Genomic DNA, 25,915 nt, shown 5'->3' with positions numbered 1-25,915 from the left:
AATATTATATTCCCCTTTCGCTTGTATTCTGATACCAATATGCAGCTACACTTTCAGTCTGCCTGCTAGGCGGCCCCCACCTGTTTAACCTCCTTCGCTTATTTGGCCACCTTTGCTTGTTTAGCCTCTACTGCTTATTTAGGCTCTGCTACTTATTTAACCTCTGTTACTTGTTAGGCCACTATTGTTTGTTGGGCCATTACTACTTTTAAATATTATATCTATTTAAAGTGGGCAGTAGGTAATAAGTAATGGAGTTAGCTAGAGGCTTAGTAGGGCGATTAGAGGTGTAGGGGCAGCTGTAGGTGCAAGTAAAGGGTGGTAGCTTGAGTTGGGGGGTACAATTATACCCAGAGTGTTTGCTAGTAATAAGGATTGAGAATAGCCTGCAGACATAATAGAAAATTAAGAAATAGAGAGATGAAGTACTAGTAATAGTTAAAGCAGGTACCATTGAAGTATATGGAATATTTGGGGATTGCATTACCTCCTTCGATCTGTCTTTGATCTGATCCATTATACATCATCTGAATCTAAGTAACCGTGCTTAAAAAAGCTTAGTTAGAAGCTATGCCACCTCCTGTTTAGCATAACGTAAGCATACCACACTTTGTTCTGGTTACCTAGAGCAGAGCACATCTTGACTATTTAATCTATGGTAAGTGATGCAAAGTTGCAAACCCAAACTAATATATTTTACTCAGACCCGTTTGCTAGTGGCTGAAATAGCTATATCCATCTTCCTCCTTATTGGACCAGAATAGGAAACTTCACTCCTGGCTGGGAATTTAAGTTTACTAAGTTTATAATGCACAACTCACCTATGGTAGATACTGACCCATTTCGATCAATTCAGCGGGCCTGTGACCCGTGACTGTTTGGCTGAAATGTCCAATTCCGGCCGCAGGCCGAATTTCGCGTGACCTACTACCCGATTAGGAAGTCCGGCGCGCCGCAGGCGCCGAAAATTTAAAAATCCTCCCGATTGGGACAGTTTGGGACCAAAAGATTTGGCTGTGACCTGTGACCCGCCGAAATATTTCGGCCAAAAAATCTGATGTGACCGTGACCCGCCTAATTGAATGAAATAGGTCAGTAGTAGGCTGCTCTATTTAGGCTTTTTGCACTTGAGTAGGGTGGAGCACGGGTCCGGGTCCGGGTCTCAGAAGGCTGACCCTGACCCTGACCCTGACTAACCCTGACCCTTCCGGGTACGGGTCCAACCGGGTCCGGGTTGACCCACGGGTTGCAGACATGGAAGCAGAAGATGTATTTAGGACAATAATTTTGACATAATATACATTTTGCTATATGATATTGACTCAGATATAGTATATGTAACCTTTTCCTCAAGATTTTGAGCATATTCAATCTGATTTACTTCTATGTCACATGTCACATGAGTGACATATGATTTTTTTTGTCTCCCAAAAACTAACAAAAATCATGTTTAGATAGGGAATTGTCCCATCACAACAGCTTATTGGACCCTCCGGGTTGACCCTGAAAGGGTCCGGGTTTGGCCGGGTTCAGAAATAGATGTACCCTGACCCTGACCCTGACAGACCCTACCCTGAAACCCTGCGGGTTGACCCTGACCCGTGCTCTACCCTACACTTGAGCAGGTTTAATTTCCCCACCTTCTACTAGTGCTCTTAAGGCCTTTAATCAAGCTTATGCTATTATCTAATGGTTTAGTCTTAGTCTTTCAGTAGGGTAGGTTGGGTAATTTTCCCATAGACCCTGTACTGATTATGTGTGTTAGTTATCAACTTTGGCAGAGTTATAGAAGTCAGCCTGAGGCCTCCTGGACAATTACTATTTAAGACCTCTGAATGCTTTACAGTGCTCATCTATAAAGGGGTTAAGCAGGAATTTTGTGCAATTCTAGGTTTAGAGGTAAAAGGGCTATCCTTTGCAATTTGCATTTTTTAAGTTCAAGGGACAGGTATTGTATTTGGTCTAGTTTGAAAAACTCTTGCCTACAAATTTTAGGTGGAAGCTTGTTTATCCTATGCCTTAATTACTATTTGCAGATATCATCTCATCTCTAGTCCTCTGTGGAATCCTGTATGCTGAAGGTTATCTGATACATCCAGACCCCATGCTGTAAGTTCATTCTTTTCTTTGACTTGGTCAATGGTTGATCCACCATACAGTTTCAAACTTAAATCGCTGTATTGTACTGTGCATTATCTTACATAGCAGATATTATAATTTGTGGCAGACTTTAGCCCGTGGCTTAATCAACATGTTGATCAGTAACAGTCAATACCAAGTTATAGGGAATCTATGCTAGCTACTATAAATCATGATCTCATTGTTGTGTCTTTCTTATTATTACTGTCAGGCTAGGCTCAGACTATACTTGAGCCCTAGCTGATTCTACCTAGTTAAGTTAGGCTTAGATTGGAACAGTCTAAACATATTATCACTCAATTAGTTATTAGTAGTTGATACTAATAATAATAATAATAATGTAAAACAAATAAAGTGTTGAGGGCAAGCCTGGAGGCCTAGAAATCAGGGGTCTAGCAGGGGAGTCCAAGAATCCAAAGAGAAGAAACTCTCAGGGTTCATATGCTAGGTAGGTCTAGAGGTGGAGCCACCTCTAACAGAAAGCAAAGTGAGCCTGGCCCTGTAAGTGAATAAAGTGGGCAATAAAAGGTGAATAAAAGTGCCCAAAACAAGTCCACTGCTACTTAGCAAAGGTAAATAAATGCCCCTAGAGGTGTGACTGATTCAAGACCCTCTGTGAGTGAATAAAGGCGAAAAAATTATAAACTTGGAGAGTATATCAGTAGCATAACCTATAGAAGTAAATAAAGGTGAACTGAATTTGGACTTGGAAGTATCTTAAATTTAATCAATTTCATATAGGACCCTATAGCCTGATTGATATACTATATAGTATTATAGGATTGTTACTTATAGGGTTCTGTAGAGTGTCAATAAGGCTAGTAGGGTTACATACAAGTCTTTGTTGCTGTCCTTCTCTGCTGTTTTAACTATTTTTCTTCGGGCATTTGACTCATCGTTACACAGTTTCGAGAGTGGTGGAATAAAGAAGGCGGTGGATGGTAACATTCGTTTGGTAGCAGTTAATGGCCATAGCGAGGTGTGTTCCATCTTTTTTCCTGTCTTTTTGATCTGATTTTGCGTGCCTGCAGTCCAACCTTTCTGTTAGATTCCGTTACCTCAACCAACACTGTCCTTTGCGTTGTATTTACAGCGCGTTGTATTTACGGCGCGCAGAACGTTTCCCTCACCTTTAGCCTCTCCTTGTCAACTTCCACCAGCCTCGTCTCTCGTCTCAGTCCTGTGGTAAAGCCACCCTTCTAGCACAATAACAAGACACCTCCACATGGATATGAGTGTTGAAATAGTTCACTGCGCGTCACTTACATATTTCTAGCTAGATATTTTTTATCATCAGAAATGTTTCTATTGCAAGTGTTGTTTGTACCTTGTTGAAGTTAAAGCAGGCTTAACATGATAACTCGAAATATTAAGGCTGATACTGATTCTTATACAAACTATTAAAAGGTGCATGTATCTGTATTTAAACACCTGAGAAACATGTCTCTATGTACTGCATCTATTAAATAATAGGCCTTTAGTTTTCTTGAGGGCATTAGTCTGGCTGGGGCAAGTAATAGGGCGCTCGTAGTACGCATGCAAAACTCTAAGGCCTTGTCTTCTTATGTGAGTATGCAAGCTAAACAGAGCCCTGGCACAAATGAGTCAGGTTGTAGGGTAGATAAAAGTCTTCTTCTAAAAACAATTTTGCGTACCTCAAAGTATAATATTAATAAAAGTCTGCCACAGAAAATACCAATATGATGTCTGGAGAGTTTAAATTATATTTAGCATGTTCTTTAGTCAACAGGCGCAGAAACCTTCCTTATTATGTTTTACAATTTTTTCAATACGAAAATTATCTAATGGTAGCTTGTATTAACTCAATAATGAAGATATTTCACCTCTGCACCTCTAGTTACCTTGGATTGCCTTTAGCTACCTCCATTCAACTGGATCCACCTTTTGGGGGTAGGTAAAGTAAGCTAAATGCTCTAGGGAGGTTTTTCCAAGTAGACCTGTAATTTAGAGAGATTGTGTCAGGGGAACCCCTGCTTCGGCCTCCTTCGGACCGTCCGAGGGCATCCGAGGCACATCCGACCGGCACCCCCTCGGACGCTCCGACCCACCCCGACCATTGTCCATGGCCTCCTTTGCCCGCACAATCACCGATCCGTCAAGACCCTCCCAACGACCACCTTGGGACAGAGCCTGCGACGCCGCTCAGGCCTTCTGCGCTCTATGTCGGCAGTTACGGACGACCAGTATATAGTTGGCGCCCTAGCAGGCGGACCCTTAGAGTTTCTTCTCTTTGAATCCTCCCCTGCTAGGCTTTCGTCGGAGTCTCCAGGGTTGCCCTTACAGATTGTGTCCAAGTGTTACCAAAGTTTAGCAATAGGTCAAGTTGAACTATACTGTTGATGTAGATTTCAGTCTGTTTGAAGTGGAAACTATTGGAAAAATTATATTTATTTGACTTTTCATTTGTCCTTGGATAAGTATAAAAATAAAATAGCTGTTGAAATGTTTGTACCATCTATATTTACAAATGGAAAGAGTTGGAGCCCTAGTATTGCTCTGGGCTGATCTCAAGTAGATTCCAACAGGTTACAAGATCATTGAGACGTAAATTACTATACCAATAAGTATCCAATACCTTAACTAGATAAACTAATCTTATATAAGCGGTCTTTGGAGTCGTAGCGTCCTGTCTGCATCAGGATGACGGTTCCCGGTAGGCTTGGAGGTAGAGGCAGATCAATCCAACAAGATTTCCATCTCTTTCGTCGATTGCCATCATAATTGTTATTGACCCCATCTTGGGGCAATCTTCTGGTGTTCGCGGTGTTCACTATATGTGCCCGTGGTTGGTCATGACGCGTAGCCGTGCGTGTAGCTCGGGCTGTAGCTCGACGTCGGGTACTGGGCCGCGTTCGCGTACATCGGTGCGGGTGCGTACGAGGACGGCGCGTACATCAGCGGGGTCGCGGCGCCGGCGCCGGAGAGTGAGAGGTCGGGGTACGCCCCGCCGGAGTAGCGCGGGCGCATGTTGGACGGCAGCGGGCCGGTGTGCGGGAGGGTGGTCGGGGTTGATGAGCGTGATGGCGCGTAGGTCGGGGCCGGGGCCGGCGCGGATGCTGCCGGGACGTACTGGCACATCGTGCCCTTGCGCGTGCACCGCGCGCAGGCGACGGACGGCGCGTGCGGCGAGGGCTCGCAGCGGATGTTGTTCTGCCGGCACGAGAGGCAGACGAGCTTGCAATTGGCAGCGCGGGGGGCGGCGTAGGACATTGTTGTTGTTGTTATTCGAGTGGGGGCGGGGGGTGGAAGTGGTAAGAACTGTAGATCTGCAGAAGAGGCGACGACGATCCCAGCCTTATACGCACGACAACTAAGCGCCGGACCGAGTTCGCCCGAGTCATCGTGACGTCGCTGGCGGGGAGTCACGGCAGCACCGCAGCCGAGTGCACTCGTCCTCGGAGAGCAGTGCGCAGGCTCTCTTGTCCTGTGCGCTTCCCAAACGGCACGGCCACGTGGCGTGATGGTGAAACCAACCTGATTCGGCACGCGTGACGCGGCCGTCATGATGAGTCATCGTGATGCCGTCGTACGCGTATGTATTCGGAGTGATTCGACGCGGCCGGGCCCGAGTCGAGGCGCGATCTGCACAGCGGTGATAGACGGATGATACAGCTCGTCTGCCCTTTCAATCTTGACGCAGCTTCGAGTTGTCACTGATAGGCACTGACCCAGCGTAAGTTGGCGTTTTGGCGTTTTGGCATTCTGGCAAATTGGCATTGGCAGCGCGTCGACGTCCGCTCGTCGATCGGACATCCCGCAGCAGTGGCCCCACACGGCGGACACGCCGGCGGGTATTCGAATAGGCTGGTCAGAAGATAACGCAAAAAAAAACCACTTCACCTATGTGTCAGCAAGGCTTCGAGCCATGTCGAACGCAAGCGACATAAAGCGGGCCGTAGAAACTTGAAGGTCCTGAGGAGAGAGAGGTCGTTGGGCGCATTGAATGCGCGAGGCAGAAAGATATTGCATTGGGCGATTGATAGCGCACACCCACATGGAACGCAAATAGGTCCACACGGTTCAGTGAAACGGACACGGGGAAACGGAGGTGTGGCCTTTCGTTTGGAACAGGAAGAACAACGGCTGTTCTCGAATAATAGAGGCTGCGACTCGTGTCCAGCGAGAATGACGACAGAAAACCGGAAGCAGACTGAGTTGTGGGGAAAGGGTATGTATTGCTTTAGAGTGGTAGGAAAAACGGGTCTAAAATAACGGGAAATGGCAAGAAAAGTGGTAAGCTATAACACGTATCGTTGATTTTGTGCCACGAATCAGCTTCTACTTCCAACTACTGTCGTCGTCGGCGGGTCGTGGGCTCAGAATGTCTCCTCCTCGTCAGCCGCTGCGTCCTGTTCGGGGACCTCGAAGCCGTCCTCGGTGGCGTAAAGCACCTTCTGGATCTCGCGCAGCGTGTCATCGTCCTGGCCCTCCTGCTCGAGCGCCTCCACACGCTGCTGCACCATAATCTCGATTTCTCGCAGCTGGATTGAGAAATGAGTCGCTATACGTCACTAGATAGCACTGGCCACGCACCTTCTCGAAGTAAAAGTCGCGCTCCTTCTCGAGCCCCTCAATGTGGGTCGTGAGCTCGCTGACCTGGTTATTGAGCGCGATGATCGTCGCATTGTTCGGTGTCCCCGAGCGATGTCCGCTAACCGGCGTCCGCGCATTGGCCCGCGACGCGCCCGCCCCAGCCGTGCTCTTCCCCGTGCCCATGCTCTTCGGTGCCACCGGCGCCAACGTCGCCGGTTCTGCCGCCGCGCCCTTCCGTCTGCCCACCGCATCGTACTCCCCCGCCCGGGTAGTTCGCCTCCCAAAAGCGCTTGATCCACTGCAGGAACTCGAGGTTGTCCTGCATCTTGCACTTGACGAGCTTCTCCACGGGTATCGGCTTATCGATCTTCTTCGCCTTGAAGACGCCCTGCATGATCTTGTAGTTCGCGAGCGACTCGTACTCCTGGCGCGCGGCCATCTTCACGCGCGCCATCGGCACGTCGAGGTAGATGCTGTCGAGGATCTGGAGGTACGCCCCGCCCGTCCCGCACTGCTCCACCTTCGTGTAGTTCAGCCCGAGCAGGTCGTTCACCCACTGGATCAGCTCTGTTCGCGAGGCTCCGGCCATCGGGCGCTTGTCTGTCTTCTCTTTTCGCGGCGGGGAGGGAGGGAGAAAGACGGTGGGTGGTGGCAAAAGAAGAAAAGCGAATGATCCGTCATGACTCAGCTCACGCGTGTCACATTCGCGCTGTCACGGCATGCCGTCATCACGCCTTGCCAGCGGGTCAACCGCCGCGCTCTTCCGAGACCGACATGCTTAGACTTGAACGGATATTGGATGCCAAACCCAGCTGGTGAGGGCTTGTCACCTCATATTAACTACTACTGTAAGTACCATTTTGGTCAATTTGCAATGTCACATCTTTAAACAAATTGAAATTTTCATTTTTTCATTGCATGGAGACTATATTCATTTGCTCCACATTTCCATTTTTGGGACCACTGCTGTTAAGGCCCCAAATTGGTAACAAAAGCTGTAAAATGTGACCAATCCTAATTGGGATACAAAGCTGTACATGATATGTTGAACCCAGTACCATAAAACATTATATCTAGAGTAATTTACTATGGTAACATACTAAGTACTCTCAATTGGCCCACAAATCAACAAATAAATATATAAAATTTACTGACTTGAGTTGCAATCTACGTAGATAGTAGTTGACTAGACATTTAAGAGGGTTATTATGCACCTGTGTGCTATTCTGTAATTAGTGGGATATTTCTTTAATTTAAAAATTCAATTTATCAATCACTGGTGACCATTCTTAGGTCAGGCATGACTTATCCATAGAGTTAAAGAGCTGAAAGTGAGTCTATAAACAGATATATATATATATATATACTAGACAGGACTGGGGCTACGCCCCAGCTTTGAATATTACTTGAATAAATTGAATTTTTAAATTAAAGAAATATCCCACTAATTACAGAATAGCACACAGGTGCATAATAACCCTCTTAAATGTCTAGTCAACTACTATCTACGTAGATTGCAACTCAAGTCAGTAAATTTTATATATTTATTTGTTGATTTGTGGGCCAATTGAGAGTACTTAGTATGTTACCATAGTAAATTACTCTAGATATAATGTTTTATGGTACTGGGTTCAACATATCATGTACAGCTTTGTATCCCAATTAGGATTGGTCACATTTTACAGCTTTTGTTACCAATTTGGGGCCTTAACAGCAGTGGTCCCAAAAATGGAAATGTGGAGCAAATGAATTGCTAAGGCCAGTGCCAAACATGTGCATATATTCACACGACATCTGCTTAATATAAGAGTAATGTATTTATGCAAAGTTTGTCCAAAATGCCAATTTCTGTACTGCTTTTGATCCCATCATTGGTCACAAAACCCCCGTTGCGTCCTCCCTGGCGCCGGCACCCCCAAACCAGTCAGCAGGGCAGTTTAACAGCAACAGCAATGAGAAGGACTATAACATGCAATACCAGCGCAAGCTCGTTGTGAAAGGAAAAGCAAAAGCTAAGGAGGGTAGTGATAAGGACGGAGGAGATCAGGAAGATAATAAGGAAGAAGATACAGGGTTTGAGTATCAAGTTATGGAGGAGCAGGAGAAGAAACGGGCGGCAACCATGCGCAAAATGCGCAAGGGCAAGGGGAAGGTAACATTGCTTATAATAGCATAGGGCATTTGCTAATACGGCAATAGTAGCACAAGGGCCTGGAGGAGAAGGCAAAAGACATAAAAAAGGCTAAGGCTCAGTAGAAAGAGAAGGTGGTATGTGTCTTGTCTGTCTCTCTAGGTTGCAATCTAAACTATGATAGGAAGGTGTTCATTTTAAGGATAGCGCATTAGCGCCCGAGGATGAGTTCCTTCTTGAAGGTGCCAAGGTCAATCCTCTCTACTGGGTGCTAAAGTTAGGCGGGTTGAGACAGATAAAGGGTCATTCGTCCAAACGCGACTGCTTAGAATCTACTATTAAGGACTTGGTTATGATGACAGGAGAGCATGGCAAAAACTTCTATCGCTGGCGTAAGCAGTTTGTCTTAGCATATATGGTGCTGAAGCATCTTGTCAACCCAAGACACAGATGAGTATATATGATTAGGAGTTGAATAGGCAGTAAAAGACGGTGCTGTGGGTATTGAAAACTTGTTAAATAAAATATATATATTATAAGTAGCCTTAAACCCAGCAGAGTTAGAGACTGAAGTTGCAGCAACATCGAGGGTGTGATAGCAGGCCAAGTAATTAAAAGATAGCCTTAGGAAGAGGTAGGATATATAACTACTTTAATTACAGGTAGGCAAAATTTATCTATCTGGATTATTTTTTAAGATGCTATATTACAAGTTGGTGTTTTATTAGGATGATAAAATCTGGGTTTAATATTAATGTAAAAAGGTCTGCATAGCAGTTTAACCACACATAGCTTATTAGAGTTACTTAGTTACCGATAATATAAGTGTTAGAATGAAAGTCCCTCTGCGTCAGAAAAGAATTAGTATAAATTTGTTCTACTATAAGTAATTTAGATCACTAGTCAGATTAAAGGGCTTTTAAATTACTTGTAGATAAACATATTAGAGTAAGCAGAGGCAAATAATAAGAAGGTTTGATTAATAACCACTCCTTATGTGCCTAGTAACATCATGTCACAGCTTTGTTGATCCGCTAAGACATGTATATAAACAAAATCATATTATGATAAGATAATATTGGCGATGAGAAGTGATAAGCAGGGTTAAAAGAGGGTCCTCGACCTTTCTGATGCTAGTTAAATAATAATTAAAGGGCAATTCTTTAAAGTCTGCAAAAAAAAATACTTACAAGCCAGACAACTATTCCTATTCTAAAAGAAAGGTGTATTTAACTAGAGATACTAGATTATGATAACATAAGTTTTAGACAAGAAAGCTTTAAAACAGAAAGTTGCAATCTAACAGTGTGTTTTACATTTTATTTTAAGTACTAGAAAAGAATTGTTAAAAGAATATCCCTTTGGGCCCCTTAGAGACAATTCCGATTCTAGTCTTGATTCTGGTCTAGCCCTCCATCTTGCCTGCACAATTACCAATTTGTTAACGCTCTCTCAATGGTCACCCTAAGACCTTATCTATAATACCACCTAGGTCTTCTATGTCTGACAGCGGCAGCTACAGATAAGTAGTATATAGTCGCTATCTAGCAGGCAGACCCTTAGAGTTTCTTCTCTATTAGATCCTTCCCTGCTAGGACCTTATAAAAATTGGTAAGAACTCTTAGTCATATAATCTATTCTGCTGTAATTAAGATCACTAGTCAGATGAGGTAGTTTCTAAAAACAAAATTACTTATAAATAAATATTTTTAAATGTAGGCCGTAAGGTATATAGAGGTGAACTTAGGCAATAGGCTTTTCCTCCAGAGACTAATTACTGAGCCCTACATTATGGTGTTCTACTATATGTGTAACAGTATTACCTTAGGATAACTCTTTCCCTTTCTCTCTCTGCAGAGCAACTTCCCTTACTCCCTCTTTCTCTTGTCTTATATCTCTTTACTCCTTATTCATTAAGGATCATGCTGTCCTGCTACCTTACTCACGTCCATTAGGAGCATGACATTGTTAAGTATCTTTTTAGAAAGTCTTAGCTTGTGTACTACTAAAAGAAATAGAAATAAATAAAAATAAATAAATTTGGTCAGGTGTGACCTAGCATCTAGTGTTCCCATTTTTTGCTAATACCCTTTTTAGCTAAGCTAATGAGAAATAACTCTGCCAATGCCCTCTAGCTTGAATTCTAATTACTAAAGATCTACTTCTTGCAGGCATTATTAAGAAATTAAAACAAATGAGCTATTAAGTGCTGTGCAGACTAGAGGACTAGAGACAAAGGTGAAGTTAAAAATAAAAGTAAAGTTATAAACCAGATCACTATAAAAGAATATTTAGGTGACTGTCAGGGGATGAGGGTCCAGGTGCCTAGTTGATACCAAAGCCGGGGGGGACAGCAGCCAACTACTTAAGTACAGGGCTATCTGCGCACGGATCAGTCACGTGATCGGTCACAGCCGTCACATCACATGCTCCCCTTACAGTGACTAGGGCTTTTAGTCAAGTTTTAACTATAAGAGAAGATAAGGGCAAAGTTGAGATAATGCTGAGAGATGAAAACCAGCAATAGTAATTTATAAATTAAAGTACATAGTAATATATCAAAGTATTTATAGTAGGAGAAGTAACTGAAAGGAAATAAGAGATATTAATATTAGAATAAGGATAAGTTTAGTAGTACAGTTGCGGACAATCAAAGTTGATAAGTGAATAAACTTTTAATTGTGAGCCAACCATTACTGCTATGGGAATTCTAAGCTCAGATTCAGGGGGTCTGAAAACCCCTATATAGTATTTTCACCTAATTTTCCCACGTCATATAAGGGTCGCAAAATTTTTAAGCCATAAACAAAAAACATTTATTCAACCATAAGAGTGTAAAAAGAAAATTAAGCTATGCTTGCCTTCTCTAGTTCTGCTAGAATATTACTATTACATGACCTGTACGCTGTCAGGGGAAACCCTGATGCCGTCACTTGATCCCATCAAGCGCCGCGTCTCCGCTCGCGTCTCCGCGTCTCCGCTCGTGTCTCCGCGTCTCCGCACCCTGACGCTCTCCCTCCACTGCCCGCACCACATCCCACATCCAGTGATCCCCAGTCTTCGACTTCCCTGGCCACCCCTTTCCGGGAGTCTCTCCGCCAGCAGAGTCACCATCAGGGATCACTAATGCCATCGGAGACCCCTCCGGATGTGGACGCACCACTTCCCTCCGAGACCTTGAGCCTATGGCCTTCTAGCCTCTCTGGGCTGTCACTTATCAAGGTCTCCCTACGATCTCTACCTGCTGGACCTCTTGGGTGTCCCCAACCCATGTCAGCGTTCGGGCTTATGTTCGGATGGCTGAGCCTTGCCATGGCTCCGCTCTCCACTCCGCCACCACGGCCCCCGTCATCGGGCCTTCCCCTGGGTGAGGCCTACTGCCGTTAAGGCTCGTGCCTACTGCAGCGCCCCAGGCTGCACGCCCTCACACCTCCACCTCTCTGGAGACGTCCGGGGACGTCTCCGAGTGACCCCCTGTCGCTACCCTCCAGTGGTCATGGCTGGCCGCCATTCCCATTGGTCCTCTTCGACACTCCCGGCCCTTGGGCTAGACCAGACTCCTTCCCTTTCCGCTCCACGCCTTCCCTCTCCGTTTCCGGCCGTCACGTCACGGTCACACACCCGGAGTCGATTCCGATTCCGATTCCGATTCCGGTTGTCACGGTCACGGTCACAAGCGGAGACGCCCAGAGGCAGCCTGGACCTCCCGAAGCCCTTCTTAGGCCTTCTAGGGATGCCTGGGCCCCTCCCTTGGCATCACGGTCCCAAACCTGCCTCTCCGGAGCTTCAAGGGCTACTCGACACTCACCTAGGGTCCATTAGCGATGCCTGACTTCTCCCATCCGTCATCCGTCACTATGCAGTCACTCTATCATTACTCCGGTCACTGGTATATAGTAGTGCACCTGGGCAGAGGGCTCCTTGGCTTGTTCTCTAAGGATTCCCCCTCTGCTCAGGTGAGTCTGTAGCGTCCCTTCCTGTTGTAGTAGTTCACTAAGGATTCCCCCTCTGCTCAGGACTCTGATTTCGAGCCTCACGAGGTTGCCCTTACATTCATGTTCAGCTACAAACACATGATTAGCATGAATGGGATAACAACTTTGTCATGACTTTACAAAAACTTCCTAATAAATGTTACCAGCTCACTTGTATGGAGAAGTCGACCTTATCTAGTGAAGTCAGGTTTAAGTAGGGTCTGAGTCAGGGTCAGGGTCTGAGTCAAGTTAAGCAGACCCAGATGGAAGGTATAATTAGGAAGTTCTTAAACAATAGTATGCTGAACAGGATCATTCCGCAGCTTTGGAACTTCCCTCCTGCAGCCGAAAATAGCAGATCAGCCAGGGCAATTTAGTGTCTGGCCTGTTAGGTCAGTGATTGCCTAAGGGCCTTAGGTTTTGATGAGAAATAGGCCCTCAGGGCACTATCCAGAGGCGAGCTCGAGCTTGATGATGGGGGAAGACCGGGTGCAGCTTCGAGTAGCACGGAGCGAGGTTGAGCTTGTAGACACCTTTGCTGATCTCCGCGACTATCTTGAACGGTCCAAAGCGGCGGTGGGAGAACTTTTCCGAGGGGCGAGTCGTCCTGATGTCAGAGGTGTCCAGCCAAACATGGTCGCCAACCTTAAACTCCGGAGACGGAGTGCGTCTGCGGTCGTAGTAGCGTTTGTACTCCTCTTTGGCCTTTGTGAGCGCAGCCTTGGCTTCGGCAACACCAGTGGGGATCCGGTCGTGGAACTCGTTCACTGACTCCATGGCAGAGCGGACTCCGGGTTCGAAGCCCATGCGCGGGAGTCCATCATGAACAGGACTTGTTGCGTGGAGGAGTGAACATGGTTGTTGTAGGCGAACTCCGCGGCCGGAAGAAGCTCGTCCCAGTCGTCCTGCTGATAGTTGGTGAAGATCCGCAAGTATTGCTCCAACTCCTGGTTGACGCGCTCTGTCTGACCGTCTGTCTGCGGGTGGTACGCGGTGGACGTGGCAGGCTTGATGCCGATTAGGCGCCAGAGTTCTCGGGTGAAGTCCGCGATGAACTGCGAGCCGCGGTCGGAGATGTACTTCTCCGGAGTCCCATGGTGTCGCCAGACGTCCCTGGTAGTAGAGGCGGGCTGCCCCCACTGCATCGACCGTCGTATGACACTCCGAGAACTGGGCGCACTTTCTGAGGGTGTCAACGACGACCACGATCGCATCGTACCCATGGGCTTTGGGGAGCTCTACAATGAAGTCAACGGAAACGGTATGCCAGCGTTCTGGGGGCGTTTCCGTGGGGTGCAGCTCTCCGTGGGGCAGTCTCCGGAGTGCCTTGGTGCGACAGCACAAGTCACAGGTTGCAACATACCGGCTGATATGGCAAGACATTTGGGGCCACCAGTAGTTCCGGGAGACCAACTCCAAGGTCTTGAAGTGACCTGCGTGTCCAGCGACTCGAGTGTCATGGCAGAGCTCGATGATGCGTCTCCGGAGGTCCTTGTCCTTTGGTACAACAATCTTCCCTCGGAAATGGAGAAGACCGCCGGAGATGGCCCACTCATCAGAACGTGAGGAGCATGTCAGCGGATGAGGGTCCAGGTGCCTAGTTGATATCAAAGCCGGGGGAACAGCCCCACAGCCAACTACTTAAGTACAGGGCTATCTGCGCACGGACCAGTCACGTGATAAGTCACAGCTGTCACATCACATGCTCCCCTTACAGTTTTGTGGTAAAAAAACTTCATTCGACTGACCCCCCCGGCTAAAATGAATTGAGTTATTTTGTTGCAGTTGCGGTACCTGCCGTTGGATCTCAAGGCAACAATATCTGTGACAACGGTGAGCTTGTACCACTTTAAATACGACTTACATTTCAGAAGCTCGTGACAAACGATGGCCACGACACGTTCAACGTTGGTGGAACCACAATCCCCGTCTCCAGCAGCGTGAGTTTGGCAACGACGACAAATTCTGGCCATCATGCCCTTCAGCGCGAAGGACAGCGAGAACAATATCCAGCCACTCACCAGTGCTGTCTCAGACAACCGTCGAATTTCAGGTGTGTTCCGCCAGAGTGGGTAATATTGTTGTTGCCCCGCTCAATGGCCCGCTTGGTGTTGGCCAGGTCAGTCTCGTCGCTGTGTTGATCGTCAAGTTTTCGTTATGATGCCTCCTCCAGTGAATTGGACAATGAGGCCTAAGTTGCGCTGGGGCGGAGATAGCACATCGCCGGTTGGTGTTGTGGAGACAGCGTTGTTGCACGAGTTTTTGGCTGCCACTGCCAGTGACAGTGACTCGGAGAGTTGTAGCGCTCAGCGTTGGCTGGGCCGAGCTCGCTGCTGGTGTGGGGATTCTGGTGCTTGATCACTGGCATAAAGCTGTTCTGGAGAGAATTGAGCAGCAAGGCCGGCGAGAAACTCAGAATTGGTTCCAGGACCGCTGTGGCACGTAGTTGGCAAGCCGAGTTTCGGGCTTTTGGGGGCTTGTGAACGGAGGTAGACGCTGAGACGCAGCAAAAACGCGACATGTGCCCGGCCGTGGCAAGGGCCGCGGCCCAGGATAAAGGCCACTGGGTTTGTGTGCCAATGCGTGGAGTCAAAAGGCACAAACACGCAACTCTTCATCCTATGTCAAGTTGAGCGTTGATCAGAGTGGCCATACTATGGCGAGCTTCCACCGAATGTGGGCCTGGGGACTTAACGCGGAGTGGAGATGGGAGAAGTGGTGAAGTGATGTGTGTGGTCATGTGAGGACCGGCTTGGCAGTCGGCAACCCTTGCCGCATGTCAAAATCTGACATGACCACCTTCTGTTGCAATCACCCCGACAACTGAGAAGAAAACGGGAGGATTTTTTTAAATTTTAATGAAGGTAATAATGGTTGCAAAAATAGTGACCTTTATTGATTAGAAAAAATAATGTCAACTAGATAGGAAGGAAATCTGACCAGAAAAATGTTTCTCAGATTGTAGGAGAAAAAGGGTGCATATGTGGGAAAAATGGAAGATATCTGGGCATAAGAGGCTTTTTTGTATAACAATGTTGATTCCTTTTTTTCTGATAAGATTGCTGTTCTACTTATTGGGTCTTTTTAAATCCATTTTCCCCAACAAATAAAGGTGTCCCTTTTTGGGGTCATTATTACCTTAATTAAAATTTAAAAAAATCCTCCAGTTTTGTTCCCATTCCTCGGGGTGAATAACGTTGATATCGCGCGATTGCGATCTCGATAGCCGACGGATCAGCACTGACTGCACGCGTTCACCGTGCCATCACTCCATATCGCCGTCACCGTGACGACACCGGGCCACCGGGCGTGACGTTCTTGCCTCCTCCTGCTCTTGCCCCACGTCCACCTTCATCCCTCGCGGACGATCCGAAGTGAAGCGGAACGAAATCAGCTAGACAAAATCCTCGAATGGCCGCCCGCGCTGGCCCCACTACCACCGCTGGCGCGACGCCGCCCGACCCGCCCTTCCCCGCGCTCTACCTCCTCCCGCTTGACGGCTCCTTCTACCCGCCAAAGCGCATCTTTCTCCCGCCCCCCGCGGACGGCGGTGCCATCAGCAAGGCGGGTCCGCCAGAGAAGGACAGGGTGGTCAGAATCGGGCGGCAGCTGAACGCAAAGGCCCAACCCACAGCGGCGAACGGTGTGTTTGAGAGTCGGGTGCTGAGTCGGGTGCATGCAGAGGTGTGGGTCGAATTTGTTTATGGCGAGGGGGACAAAGAAAATGCCGGGAGCCAAAGGGAGGGAGGGCTGAGGGTGCTCATTCGCGACGTGAAATCGTCTAATGGGACGTTTGTCAATGGCGAGCGGTTGGCTCCGGAGGGCGTCGAGAGCGCTCCTTGCGAGGTGCGAAGCGACGATATCCTGGTGCGCCATAACCTCTTCATTTTCCAATATTCCATTCATATGACGGTAGGAATTCGGAATCGACATCATCGGGGAGCATGGCGAGGTGGTGCATCGCAAGGTGTCTGCGCGAGCTACATGTGCATTGACCGAGGCAGAGGCCAGTCGTGCGGTGAGAACAGAGCAGCGAGTTTACCCGCCTGCCTCGCCGCCTTCACCATCTTCCCCTTCTCCGGCCCCAACGCCACCGCCCAGCACAGGCCCGGTCGTCACGTTTGCAGAACCCGCCAATCGCCGGCCACAGCACCAGTCAACGAACTCCTTTGGCAGTCCGGGCAGCAGCGGCGCTAATGCCAGCGGGATAGCAGGCATGGGCGGGATGGGCACCGAGCGCATTCGGCCCAAGTCGGGCGACTTTGAAAGCATATTAGCGAGGTTGCGGGATGGGCCGAGGGCTGCGGTGGCTGCCCATGCTACCCTGGACAACGAGAATGCGAAGGCGAACGATAAACTTGCAGACAAGGAGAACGTCAGCGAGGTGGTTGCAGAGTCGATACTCGCGCTAAAGCCGATGCCGGCGACGACAACGACAACAGCAATTGACGCCTTGACATCAGAGGTGGCGGATACACGGCTGCAGCTGGACGGCGCGCTTGTTTCGGCGTCACTGTTCATGACACCCCCACCGTCAGCAACAGAACCACGGATTCTCGCCAATGCATCCTTTCTTGCGGCGGAGCTGACAAAGCTTAGAGAGGAGGCTGGCGCACTGCAGCGGGCAAAGACCGGTGCCAGAAGCCGGCGGAGGAGGAGGCGGGAGGAGGAAAGGATGGCTGTGGCTGCTGAGAGTCCTATAGAAGACGATGGGTGGGAGGACCTAGGGTTCGACATGCCCGCTATGGAGCTCGCGAGTCCGAGCGGGACGGTGCCAGACTCGCCGCTCGCGTTCGAGCATCAGGTCCCGGGAAGGAAAAAGGAGGAGGAGGAAAAAGAAGCGGTGGGGAATGCGAAGCGGCAGCTGGACGCGTTGGAAGCGCAGTTGCATCTGCTCCAGGACGGGCTCAGAGCGATGCAAACCGGACATGCGCAGGAAACGGCTGTTGTCGAGCCCGAGTTGGATGGGCTGGTGAAGAGGGTGGACAGGCTGGAGGAGGCACTCGCTTCTCCCCAGGTACTAGTGCCGTCCCGGACCCAAACTGATGTGCAGAGGATCGAGATGGAGACGACACTGCGACATGACATGAACGCGCTACAGGCAGAGTGGGCTGCGTTTCGCGTCGAGGTCAACGATACCACCACGGAATGGCAAGACCAAGACATGCTTGGGCGCTGGCTCGCGGCCGGGGAGGCTCGGTCTGAAGACGACGATACCAGCGATGTCGAGGGGCATTCGCGCGGTGTTTCGGGGTCGTCCAGCGCCAGCGACATCGCTATACCAGGGCGATGGCGAACAGGAGGCGCATGGGGACTACTAACGCCGGCAGGAAGTGTGCGGAACGGCCATGTGGGGATTTCTTTTAAAAAACATGCGTTGTTTCTTTGCTGACTATTTTCAAGAGGGCTGCTGCGGCACTACCAGAACTAGCTCCCGCCCCGACGCCTGCAACAGAGCCTCGGCCTGTGCCGAATGGCCCTATAATCGACCACACAAATCGTAGAGGCATAGCACGTGGAGATGTGCTCCTACTGCTAGGCGCGGTTGGGGCTGGGGCGGCGATCGTTGGGGCGGCGTGGTGTGGCGCGTAGCCGCGGACACTCCTTTTTCATTTCTTCTTTGCTTTGGCATGCTTTCGTTCTTTTCATTTTTTGCATCACGACGACACGACTTACAAGTACTTTATTCAATGGATCGATACCATAATTTAGATGGAGCAGAGCTTGCAGTATACTTGCAGAGTGAATCCTTAGCTACGCCGAGGCCTCAGTATTAAACTTGCAACTTCGCAAACTTCGGAGTTGTGGACTGCTTATCTAAGATTGCACTAGTGTACTATTAAAAACAGTGTTTTCTTGTATAAAAAGGAGTGTTATAACACTTTGGTCAAACATGAGTAGAAGAGCTGAGAGTTCAGGACCGCTTGTCCAGCCTACTAGTAATCCAAGTCCTCGACCTTCCACAGTCTGTTCATGCCCATTTTAGTGCCGCCAGATTGTTGCATTTAAGTTAATGAATTGTGTTTGCACTGGAGGGCAATCATCAACGAGGTGGATGCGCTCAAGTCGGGACCACGTACCCAAACGAAAGTCGTCTGGGATCATCGTCAAATTCGCGCCGTTCAGTTGCATTATTGCCTCGAGAGTCGAAATCATCAATGAACACAACTTGGATCAGAAGACAAGACATACTTGAGTATCCGCCCTCCACAGAGTCCAGGCCGGCCGTGCATCCCCGCGCCCATCGTTCGGGGTGAGACTAGTCGCAAACGACAACCAGTAGTCCATCATCGTCCGGCTGAGCTCAGCGCCTTGGACGCTGCCGACGTGTCCGACGGCGTGCCGAATACCCAGTCGATTTCGGAGCCATGCGGGACTGCCTGCGAATTAGCCTCTCAGCTCTGATAAAAGCGAGTCACGGACCACCGAGGACTGGCGGGCTCTGCGGCTGCGGCTGGGTGAAAAGATACACATACGTAGGCACGCGAACCGCTGCCGCCGCCGCTACCCAAGCGCGTAGGAGGGCGAGGAAGTTGAGGTCTCCGACTGCAATTTACAAGTCAAAGACGATTTTTTATCGTTGGAGGAGCGGAGCAACTGACCCATAGCAGCAGCGTGCTTGAACTCGGGACTGAGCCCGAAGGTATTATTACCTGTCCCAAACGGCGAGCCTGCAGGTGTTTATAGAGTTAGGATGGAATAAGAGATGCGGAAATGGGCCAACCAAGCGCGGGGTCGTCAGGGTAGAGAACTAACAACTCAGCAATCGCGGACTGCAACGACGCGGGTGACAGCGATGGGGAGAACGCGGCATCGAACAAGACCTGGATCCGCCGCCGTACCTGGACAAACTGTCAGAGAAACCGATTCACTTTGGATCATAAGTTACCCACGTCCACAACATCTGCAGGGATTATGATCTCAGCCTCACGCAATGTCCTTGTCGAATATACGCACGATAGGCACACGGGCATCAGCAGGCATATTGGCTGGGCGGAAAACATTGACGGTGAGGCAGTCTTCCGACATAGGCCCGTGGGTCGCGGCCTGTGAGGGGCTCTCAGAAAAGAAAGCTATGTATGCGTGCCACGCACTAGCTGAAGACACGCGGGCCCAAACTTGGTCGCGTCAAAAGTCCTGCTTCTCAGGACGGTCTTGACTTTTGGGGGGCGAAAGCGTCTCTCTGCGAGAGGCGGCTCTGCATACGGGATGCCTGAAATCGAGCCTGCTCGACACACGCGGATGGAATGGGATACTTCGACACGCACCTGCATATAGCTCTTGTCCGAAGCTTGGGATGCCCAGCCCGCTAAGCATCGTCTGACCCAGGCGAACAGAGGCACAGCTTGCGCTCGAAACGAGCATTGCCAAATGGGCAGCAGTAGAGAGAAAGAAGAGCGCCATAACCCATCCTACGTAATGAGTTGTCGTCTTTTAAGCTGACTTCCGAGACGCCTGTCCGAGTCGGTGCTCACTGATTAAGACGTGGCTGCCTCGCTGCCAATCGACAGGGAGAACCAGCGACCATGGAGCCTCCGAGCGCGGGAGTTTCGACAACGCGCGCTGTGAGATGGAGCGGCACTGCCAATGTCGTGACAGTGAAGCCGTCGCCGCGGGACATTTGAGTCAGCGTCTTGACGAGCGGACAGTGAACGCCAAAAACGAGAAGAGGAAAAAATGATCCGAGCCGGATAACGATCCGTGTGACGTCAATTACGGGAATTCTGGCCCTTAAATAATTAAGAATGGTTTAGTTTACTGCTCCGTAGTCTCCATCGGGCGTTGCTTGTCCCGCTTCCTCCAAGATCGGTCATCAAGTTCATGGGTATTATCACCCAGCATATCGACTGGGAACGTCGTGTCTGTCGCAGCGCTGCCCGTCGCGTCTACCGGCATCCTCGGTCCGCCCAGCCGAATTGTCGATATTTCCCCCACGTGTTTGCTGGCACGGGTCCTCGAAACAGCGGTGCCGTCATCAATCACACCGTGCCGGGAATGTGCGAGGAGCACGATAACGGTTGGATAGATGCCCTACGACGCGATTCAGTAAAGCCCGAAAAATCTGGTGAGATTGGACCAACCACAAAAGTACTCGAAGAGTAGTCGAACATCATCATCAGAATCGTCAGAGTCGTGCTGGAGTTGATGAGCGCCTCGACCTGTGTGATGTCGCCGATGACTTGGATGAGCTAGTTGCCAGCCGTCAGTAGGCATGCTTTGGAATGAAAGTCGACACGCACAAAGAACAGGAAGTAAAAAAATCCTGACTCGACGAGGAGCATAAGAAGTCGCTCCGCCTGCGACCTGCGTCGTTTGCCAGTCCCACCAGCGCTGCCGTCGCTATACACTGGCGCGACCACATTGCGGTGTCGCCTATACAATGAGCATTCGCGTTTTTGTGCAGAAAAAGTGAAGACTCACCAGGCCGCATGCCCTATCATCACCGTCGTCACCGCTGTCGTGGCCATCGGCATGATGTAGGTTACTTGCTGCACATTATGGCAGAACGCAGGCTTTTCGAAACTCCCAAGCACAATCTCGTCGCCGGCGACAGCGACACAGTAAGTCAGCATGAGGGTTGCAACTGGCCGGAAATTAGCATTGACAAGAGTTGGATATACTGAATACCAGTGGATCCCAGAAGCAGCGCGCATGGGATGAGGAACACGTATCGGTGGAAGTACTGCCCCACCGCGCGTACTCGGTGGATTATTATAGCGTCCCCGAGTAATGACTGCAGAGGACAAATGTGAGGAGTTTCAGTCAGAGCCAGCCAATGCAAGACACACCATGTACGCATACAAGGCATCCAGTGCCGAAATGATCTTGAATATCCGCTTATTTGCCACATCCAACCGATCCCCGACTGCATCGCCTGGTTGGAGCTGCATAAGCGTGATCTTCCCTTCAAGGATGAATGTTGTGAAGTCCAGCGCAAGCAACACGAGAGCTATGGCGAACATCGTGAATATGGCGAGGGAGAAGAAGATATAAGTGCGCAAAGTCCGTCTGTCTTTCCGTCTGTCAGGCAAAGTTAGGACTGGTCAAGCACCCGGAGCGCCGAGCAAACTGACAGCAAGAGAAAGCTAGCTTTGAGGACAAGGGCAGCATAGACGGCTGTTGGTCCGTTTAGTGTGTCAACGTGCAATGAGAAGTTACACATACTCATCCAAAACGTATGGTGTACAATGGCAATAAAGCCATGGACCCAATCTCTTCCTATACCCTGGAGCACAACGACTTCATCGGGCGTCATCGCTAGCGGAAAGCGAAGGAGGGCAGAATGCAGACTCGATGTGGAACGCAGCAGCCTTCAGTATTTATCAGTGACGATAAACACCGAGCTAAAAGTAGAAGCGATGAGCTGTAGATCACCGTTCTTCGTGCTTTGATGTAGCCATAGCCAGCATTTCTGCTCTGAATCCTGCGCAACAACCAACAACTGTCCCTTCAAAACTTGAATTGGATCCATACACAAACGAAGAGTTTTAATCTGAAGGGCTCACCTTAGCATTACGGACTTAAAATAGGAAAGAACAGAAGGGCCAGGCGCCGAGTGGAGTATCAACCAGGCGATAATCAGAATCACCATTTCACCCTTAAATCTGTGATTGGGTAGGGACACGCTCCGTGGGTAAGACGGCAAGGCCAGCGCGTCCAATGTTAGGCTTCGGCTGCCTCGCTGCGGAAACACAGTGATGAGTCTTCATATTTTTGGACGACAGCACACACGCACGCCTCGAGGCAGACATTCAGGTCTGCTCTTGCACAATGACACAGGCTGCAATCAGCCCCAAGGTCCTCATTCTGAGTATGGTCTGTGGGGGTGACTCGGAGTTGCTAGTCGGAGTGCCTGACACAACAAACAGTTTAGCCGTGAGGCGAATGTGTGGTTCGACATACCAGAATTCGACCTTCGCGCACGAAAGCTTCCCATCCCCGGCCTCTCTCCACACGCTCCGGCTCTTTATTCCACCAGCGATGGCTCGATATGCCAGCTCACAATCGGAGAAGGCATGGTCAATGCCGCCATAACCCTCACCGCCGTCGCGTTCTCTCGGCTGATAGATCTGCGCAAGACCTATGTCCTCGTTGCAGGTGTTGCGGGCGTAAACCCTCACTTCGCAAGTCTCGGCTCCGTGACATTTGCGCGCTTCGCAGTCCATGGTGGACTCCAGTACGAGATTGACGCCCGGGAGGTGCCGAGTGGATGGGAGACGGGGTTGTTTGCACAGGGCACAAGCGAGCCAGGAAGATTCCCGACGACATTGTACGGGACCGAGGTGTTTGAGGTCAACGACGCCTTGCGCCACCTGGCGCTGAAAGCAGCTAGCAGCATTCAGTTGACCGACACAAAAGACTGCGAGGAGTTACGCACCAAATACCCCTTCCCCGCTGCCCAGTCTCCGCCTTCCGTCCTGCTTGGCGACACCGTCTCATCTGACACCTTCTGGAGCGGGACCCTCCTTGCCAGAGCTATGGAGAAAACTATGCAGACAATAACCCATGGCCAGGGCGAGTACTGCACCTCCCAGCAGGAAGACAACGCCATCCTCGGCGCATTACACCGTGCAGCGCTTAGCGGCCGCGCCGACTTTGCCCGCATCATCATCATGCGCTCTGGCTCCAATTTCGACCGTCAGTTTGAGGGCCAAAACGCGCTCGACACGCTCCGCGGGCCGACCCCCGGGTTCTTGCCCGCATTGAAAAACTTGTATGTGGCGGGAGTAAAGGTCGTGGAGATGATTTCGGAGGGCTGGGTGGACACGTTTGAACGTGGGGTCGAGCCAGGGAACTTGATTGGTGATGTATACAGAGAGACAAAGCGAAGTCGGAGTGAGGAAGAAAACAAGTCATAAGTCGCAGGTGGCGGTGAGATTACGAAATTTTTGGATCAAACAGTAGACCTATATAACAGTAAGAAGTCTTTCAGATCTTTGAGCTTTGCTGGTTAATTTCTGTTCTTTAAATCCTATTTTCTAAATTATATCAGTAAGTCTAAGAAAAGAAGTGAAGGATGAAAATTGATATCCACTAAGTATTCTGCCATTCACAGTTGATTTTAATGTAAATTCAGGCTGCAAACGTTAGTTGAAAATTTTCTTCTGTCAAACTCAAGTTTTTTTAAAAAGAAAGGTTTGCAGGAAAAAGAGATTTTATGATTGACTTTCCAGAAAGGGAAATTGCTGCTTTTGGAAGAGGTTTTCACTGATAAAAGAATAAATGATTTTCTTTCAAGTTTTCACACAAGGAAAATAATTTGTTCATGTATGTTCCTCTTTGATTTTTAAACAAAGAATTTCTTTGGTTTCTGCCAGAGTAAAAGTCTTTGATAAGGGAACTTGTATTCTTTATTCAAAACCTTGAAAGAAAACCATAAGTATTTGAATTGCAAAAGGTATTCCAAAACCAGTCATTTCCTGATTCAGAGAGTTTCTTTAAAAACATCTGTTGTTTCTTTTGTCTTGCAAAAATTATTTGTTTATGGCACTGAGAAGAAAATTTATTCAGAAACTAGTATTTTTCAAATTATTATCAACTTTTGCATGCAGATTTTAATTACACTGGGGGCAATCAATACATGACTATCGAGAAAGCATCTAAAGGAGGTCCAGAGACTGTGCTTCAAGTTGGGGAAGAGCTTGTCACATAGGTTGACGAGTTCCGTCACTTTCACAGTCTCACACCTAGTGGTTTCATCGCCCCTCCTCAATTTTAGTACCTCGATTTCCGGGTTCCCTCACTTTACAACTTGAATTTGCTCGAAATGTTTTTCATGACGTCGGTTCTATCGACGACAACAACGTTTACAGCCCTTTCTCCACAATCGCCACCTCAGTGACGGACTCTGACTCGGGATACGCCGGCGGCGGTGCCGATGGGGGCAGCGCAAGACTTGTCTGGCCACGCTCGGGGCTGCCTTGAGACTCCCGCACATCTTGTCCTCTCTTACCTCGCCGCGGGACTCCGAAAGTGAGCACGAAGGGCTCCGGAATAGAATCATCATGATCCGCCCGGTCGACTGCCCGACGGCGGAAGGTCAGCCGACAACGGAGATAATAGCACAGGGAGATGAATGCGAGCAGAGGGATCCCCACTCCGAGGCCGACACCGAGAGCAAGTGCACGAGTATGGAGACGGGCGTGCCCGGAAGGCAGTGGCGATGGGTTTGCGGACTCGGATGGCGTCTGGTCGTGACGGTTAGCAGATGTCAGTCGCAGGCCGAAGGAGAGCCGGGCACACCAGGGTCAAAATTGAGGATTCTATGGCGGTGACAGTTGCCGGCGTCGATACAACAGTGTTGCTAGATGCCCGACCCACGGTAGCGGAAGTGTGTAGTTGGGACGTAGACACGACAGGAGGACGGGTGGCAGTGGTTGAGGACGCAGTCCGTAAGGTAGAGCTGCGAGCAATCATGATGCCAGTTGTGCTAATGGAAGCCGTCGCTATCGACACACTGCATAACATGGAAGTGAGTGCAAAAGATGAGGGTGTGATAGACGGTTTCCATACCGGACCGCCTCGTTCGGGCAGGCGTTTGCAGGACCGTGCGCCAGGAGTAGCGAAGCCTAGTGCGGTATGAAATGGATAGGCACACCGGCATATAGCCATATGATTTACCTCGTCGTAAACGCAAAGCGCTAAATCACCTTTAAAATTGCAAATAATTTGGAGTTGTGAGTGCTGAGAGACGGTATTCTGCCCCTTGAGAAGATTGCCTAGTCGGTCTTTTAGCGGGCAGGAAGCCAATCCGGTTGAGTTTGGGCCTGTGTCCATTGAGTATGGCGTTCTATGAATCGTTGCAGCTGCTGCCACGAGGGGCTTGGAGATATAAGTACTTTTCGCGAGCACATCTCCCTCTGCTCGACAGCCACTGGCAGGTCTTGATGAATGTTCGTATCCAGCGTCAAGTCTTCGATTCCAAAGTTATTTTGCTTCTGTCGTTTTGTGATGATGATGATGGTTGTCGTCAAAGTTGGTTAAGGGCACGTGCAACGTGATGATGTGATGTGATCGTGTCGCGTCATGGCTACGTCATCCTTTCCTCAGCTCCAGCCGTCATGGAGGTACAAAACGCGCCACGCTCCATTCCAGCGTGCATTCTACATCCTTAACC

General features: G+C 49.3%; 4 protein-coding genes across 4 annotated transcripts; 2 read left to right on the top strand and 2 right to left on the bottom strand.

The window, feature by feature from the left end:
• Positions 1 to 6,476: 6,476 nt before the first annotated feature.
• On the bottom strand, positions 6,477 to 7,282 carry MIND_01278000 (uncharacterized protein; the record flags this gene model as incomplete). The annotated part of the gene is made up of 3 exons (XM_037369251.1): positions 6,477 to 6,641; positions 6,694 to 6,931; positions 6,993 to 7,282. 3 exons carry the CDS (start codon positions 7,280 to 7,282, stop codon positions 6,477 to 6,479), a joined length of 693 nt encoding a protein of 230 aa, XP_037214457.1.
• Positions 7,283 to 16,209: 8,927 nt separating this feature from the next.
• MIND_01277900 (Monocarboxylate transporter) lies at positions 16,210 to 18,390 on the top strand (the record flags this gene model as incomplete). The annotated part of the gene is made up of 3 exons (XM_037369250.1): positions 16,210 to 16,665; positions 16,715 to 18,148; positions 18,202 to 18,390. 3 exons carry the CDS (start codon positions 16,210 to 16,212, stop codon positions 18,388 to 18,390), a joined length of 2,079 nt encoding a protein of 692 aa, XP_037214456.1.
• Positions 18,391 to 20,553: 2,163 nt separating this feature from the next.
• On the bottom strand, positions 20,554 to 22,208 carry MIND_01277800 (uncharacterized protein; the record flags this gene model as incomplete). Its single annotated transcript, XM_037369249.1, has 9 exons — positions 20,554 to 20,829; positions 20,880 to 20,987; positions 21,039 to 21,171; positions 21,220 to 21,382; positions 21,427 to 21,532; positions 21,588 to 21,819; positions 21,873 to 21,915; positions 21,964 to 22,109; positions 22,174 to 22,208. The coding sequence occupies 9 exons, from the start codon at positions 22,206 to 22,208 to the stop codon at positions 20,554 to 20,556; spliced, it is 1,242 nt and encodes a 413-aa protein (XP_037214455.1).
• Positions 22,209 to 22,563: 355 nt separating this feature from the next.
• Positions 22,564 to 23,657, top strand: MIND_01277700 (Purine nucleoside; the record flags this gene model as incomplete). Its single annotated transcript, XM_037369248.1, has 2 exons — positions 22,564 to 22,614; positions 22,668 to 23,657. Exons 1-2 carry the CDS (start codon positions 22,570 to 22,572, stop codon positions 23,655 to 23,657), a joined length of 1,035 nt encoding a protein of 344 aa, XP_037214454.1. The 5' UTR covers positions 22,564 to 22,569.
• Between the last annotated feature and the right edge of the window lie 2,258 nt (positions 23,658 to 25,915).

This window comes from Mycena indigotica (assembly GCF_014461135.1).
Source record: "Mycena indigotica strain 171206Taipei chromosome Unknown Mind.scaff0013, whole genome shotgun sequence".
NCBI lineage: Eukaryota > Fungi > Basidiomycota > Agaricomycetes > Agaricales > Mycenaceae > Mycena > Mycena indigotica.
Note: the sequence above shows the minus strand (reverse complement) of the source record. Positions and strands in the feature narration are given on the sequence as shown.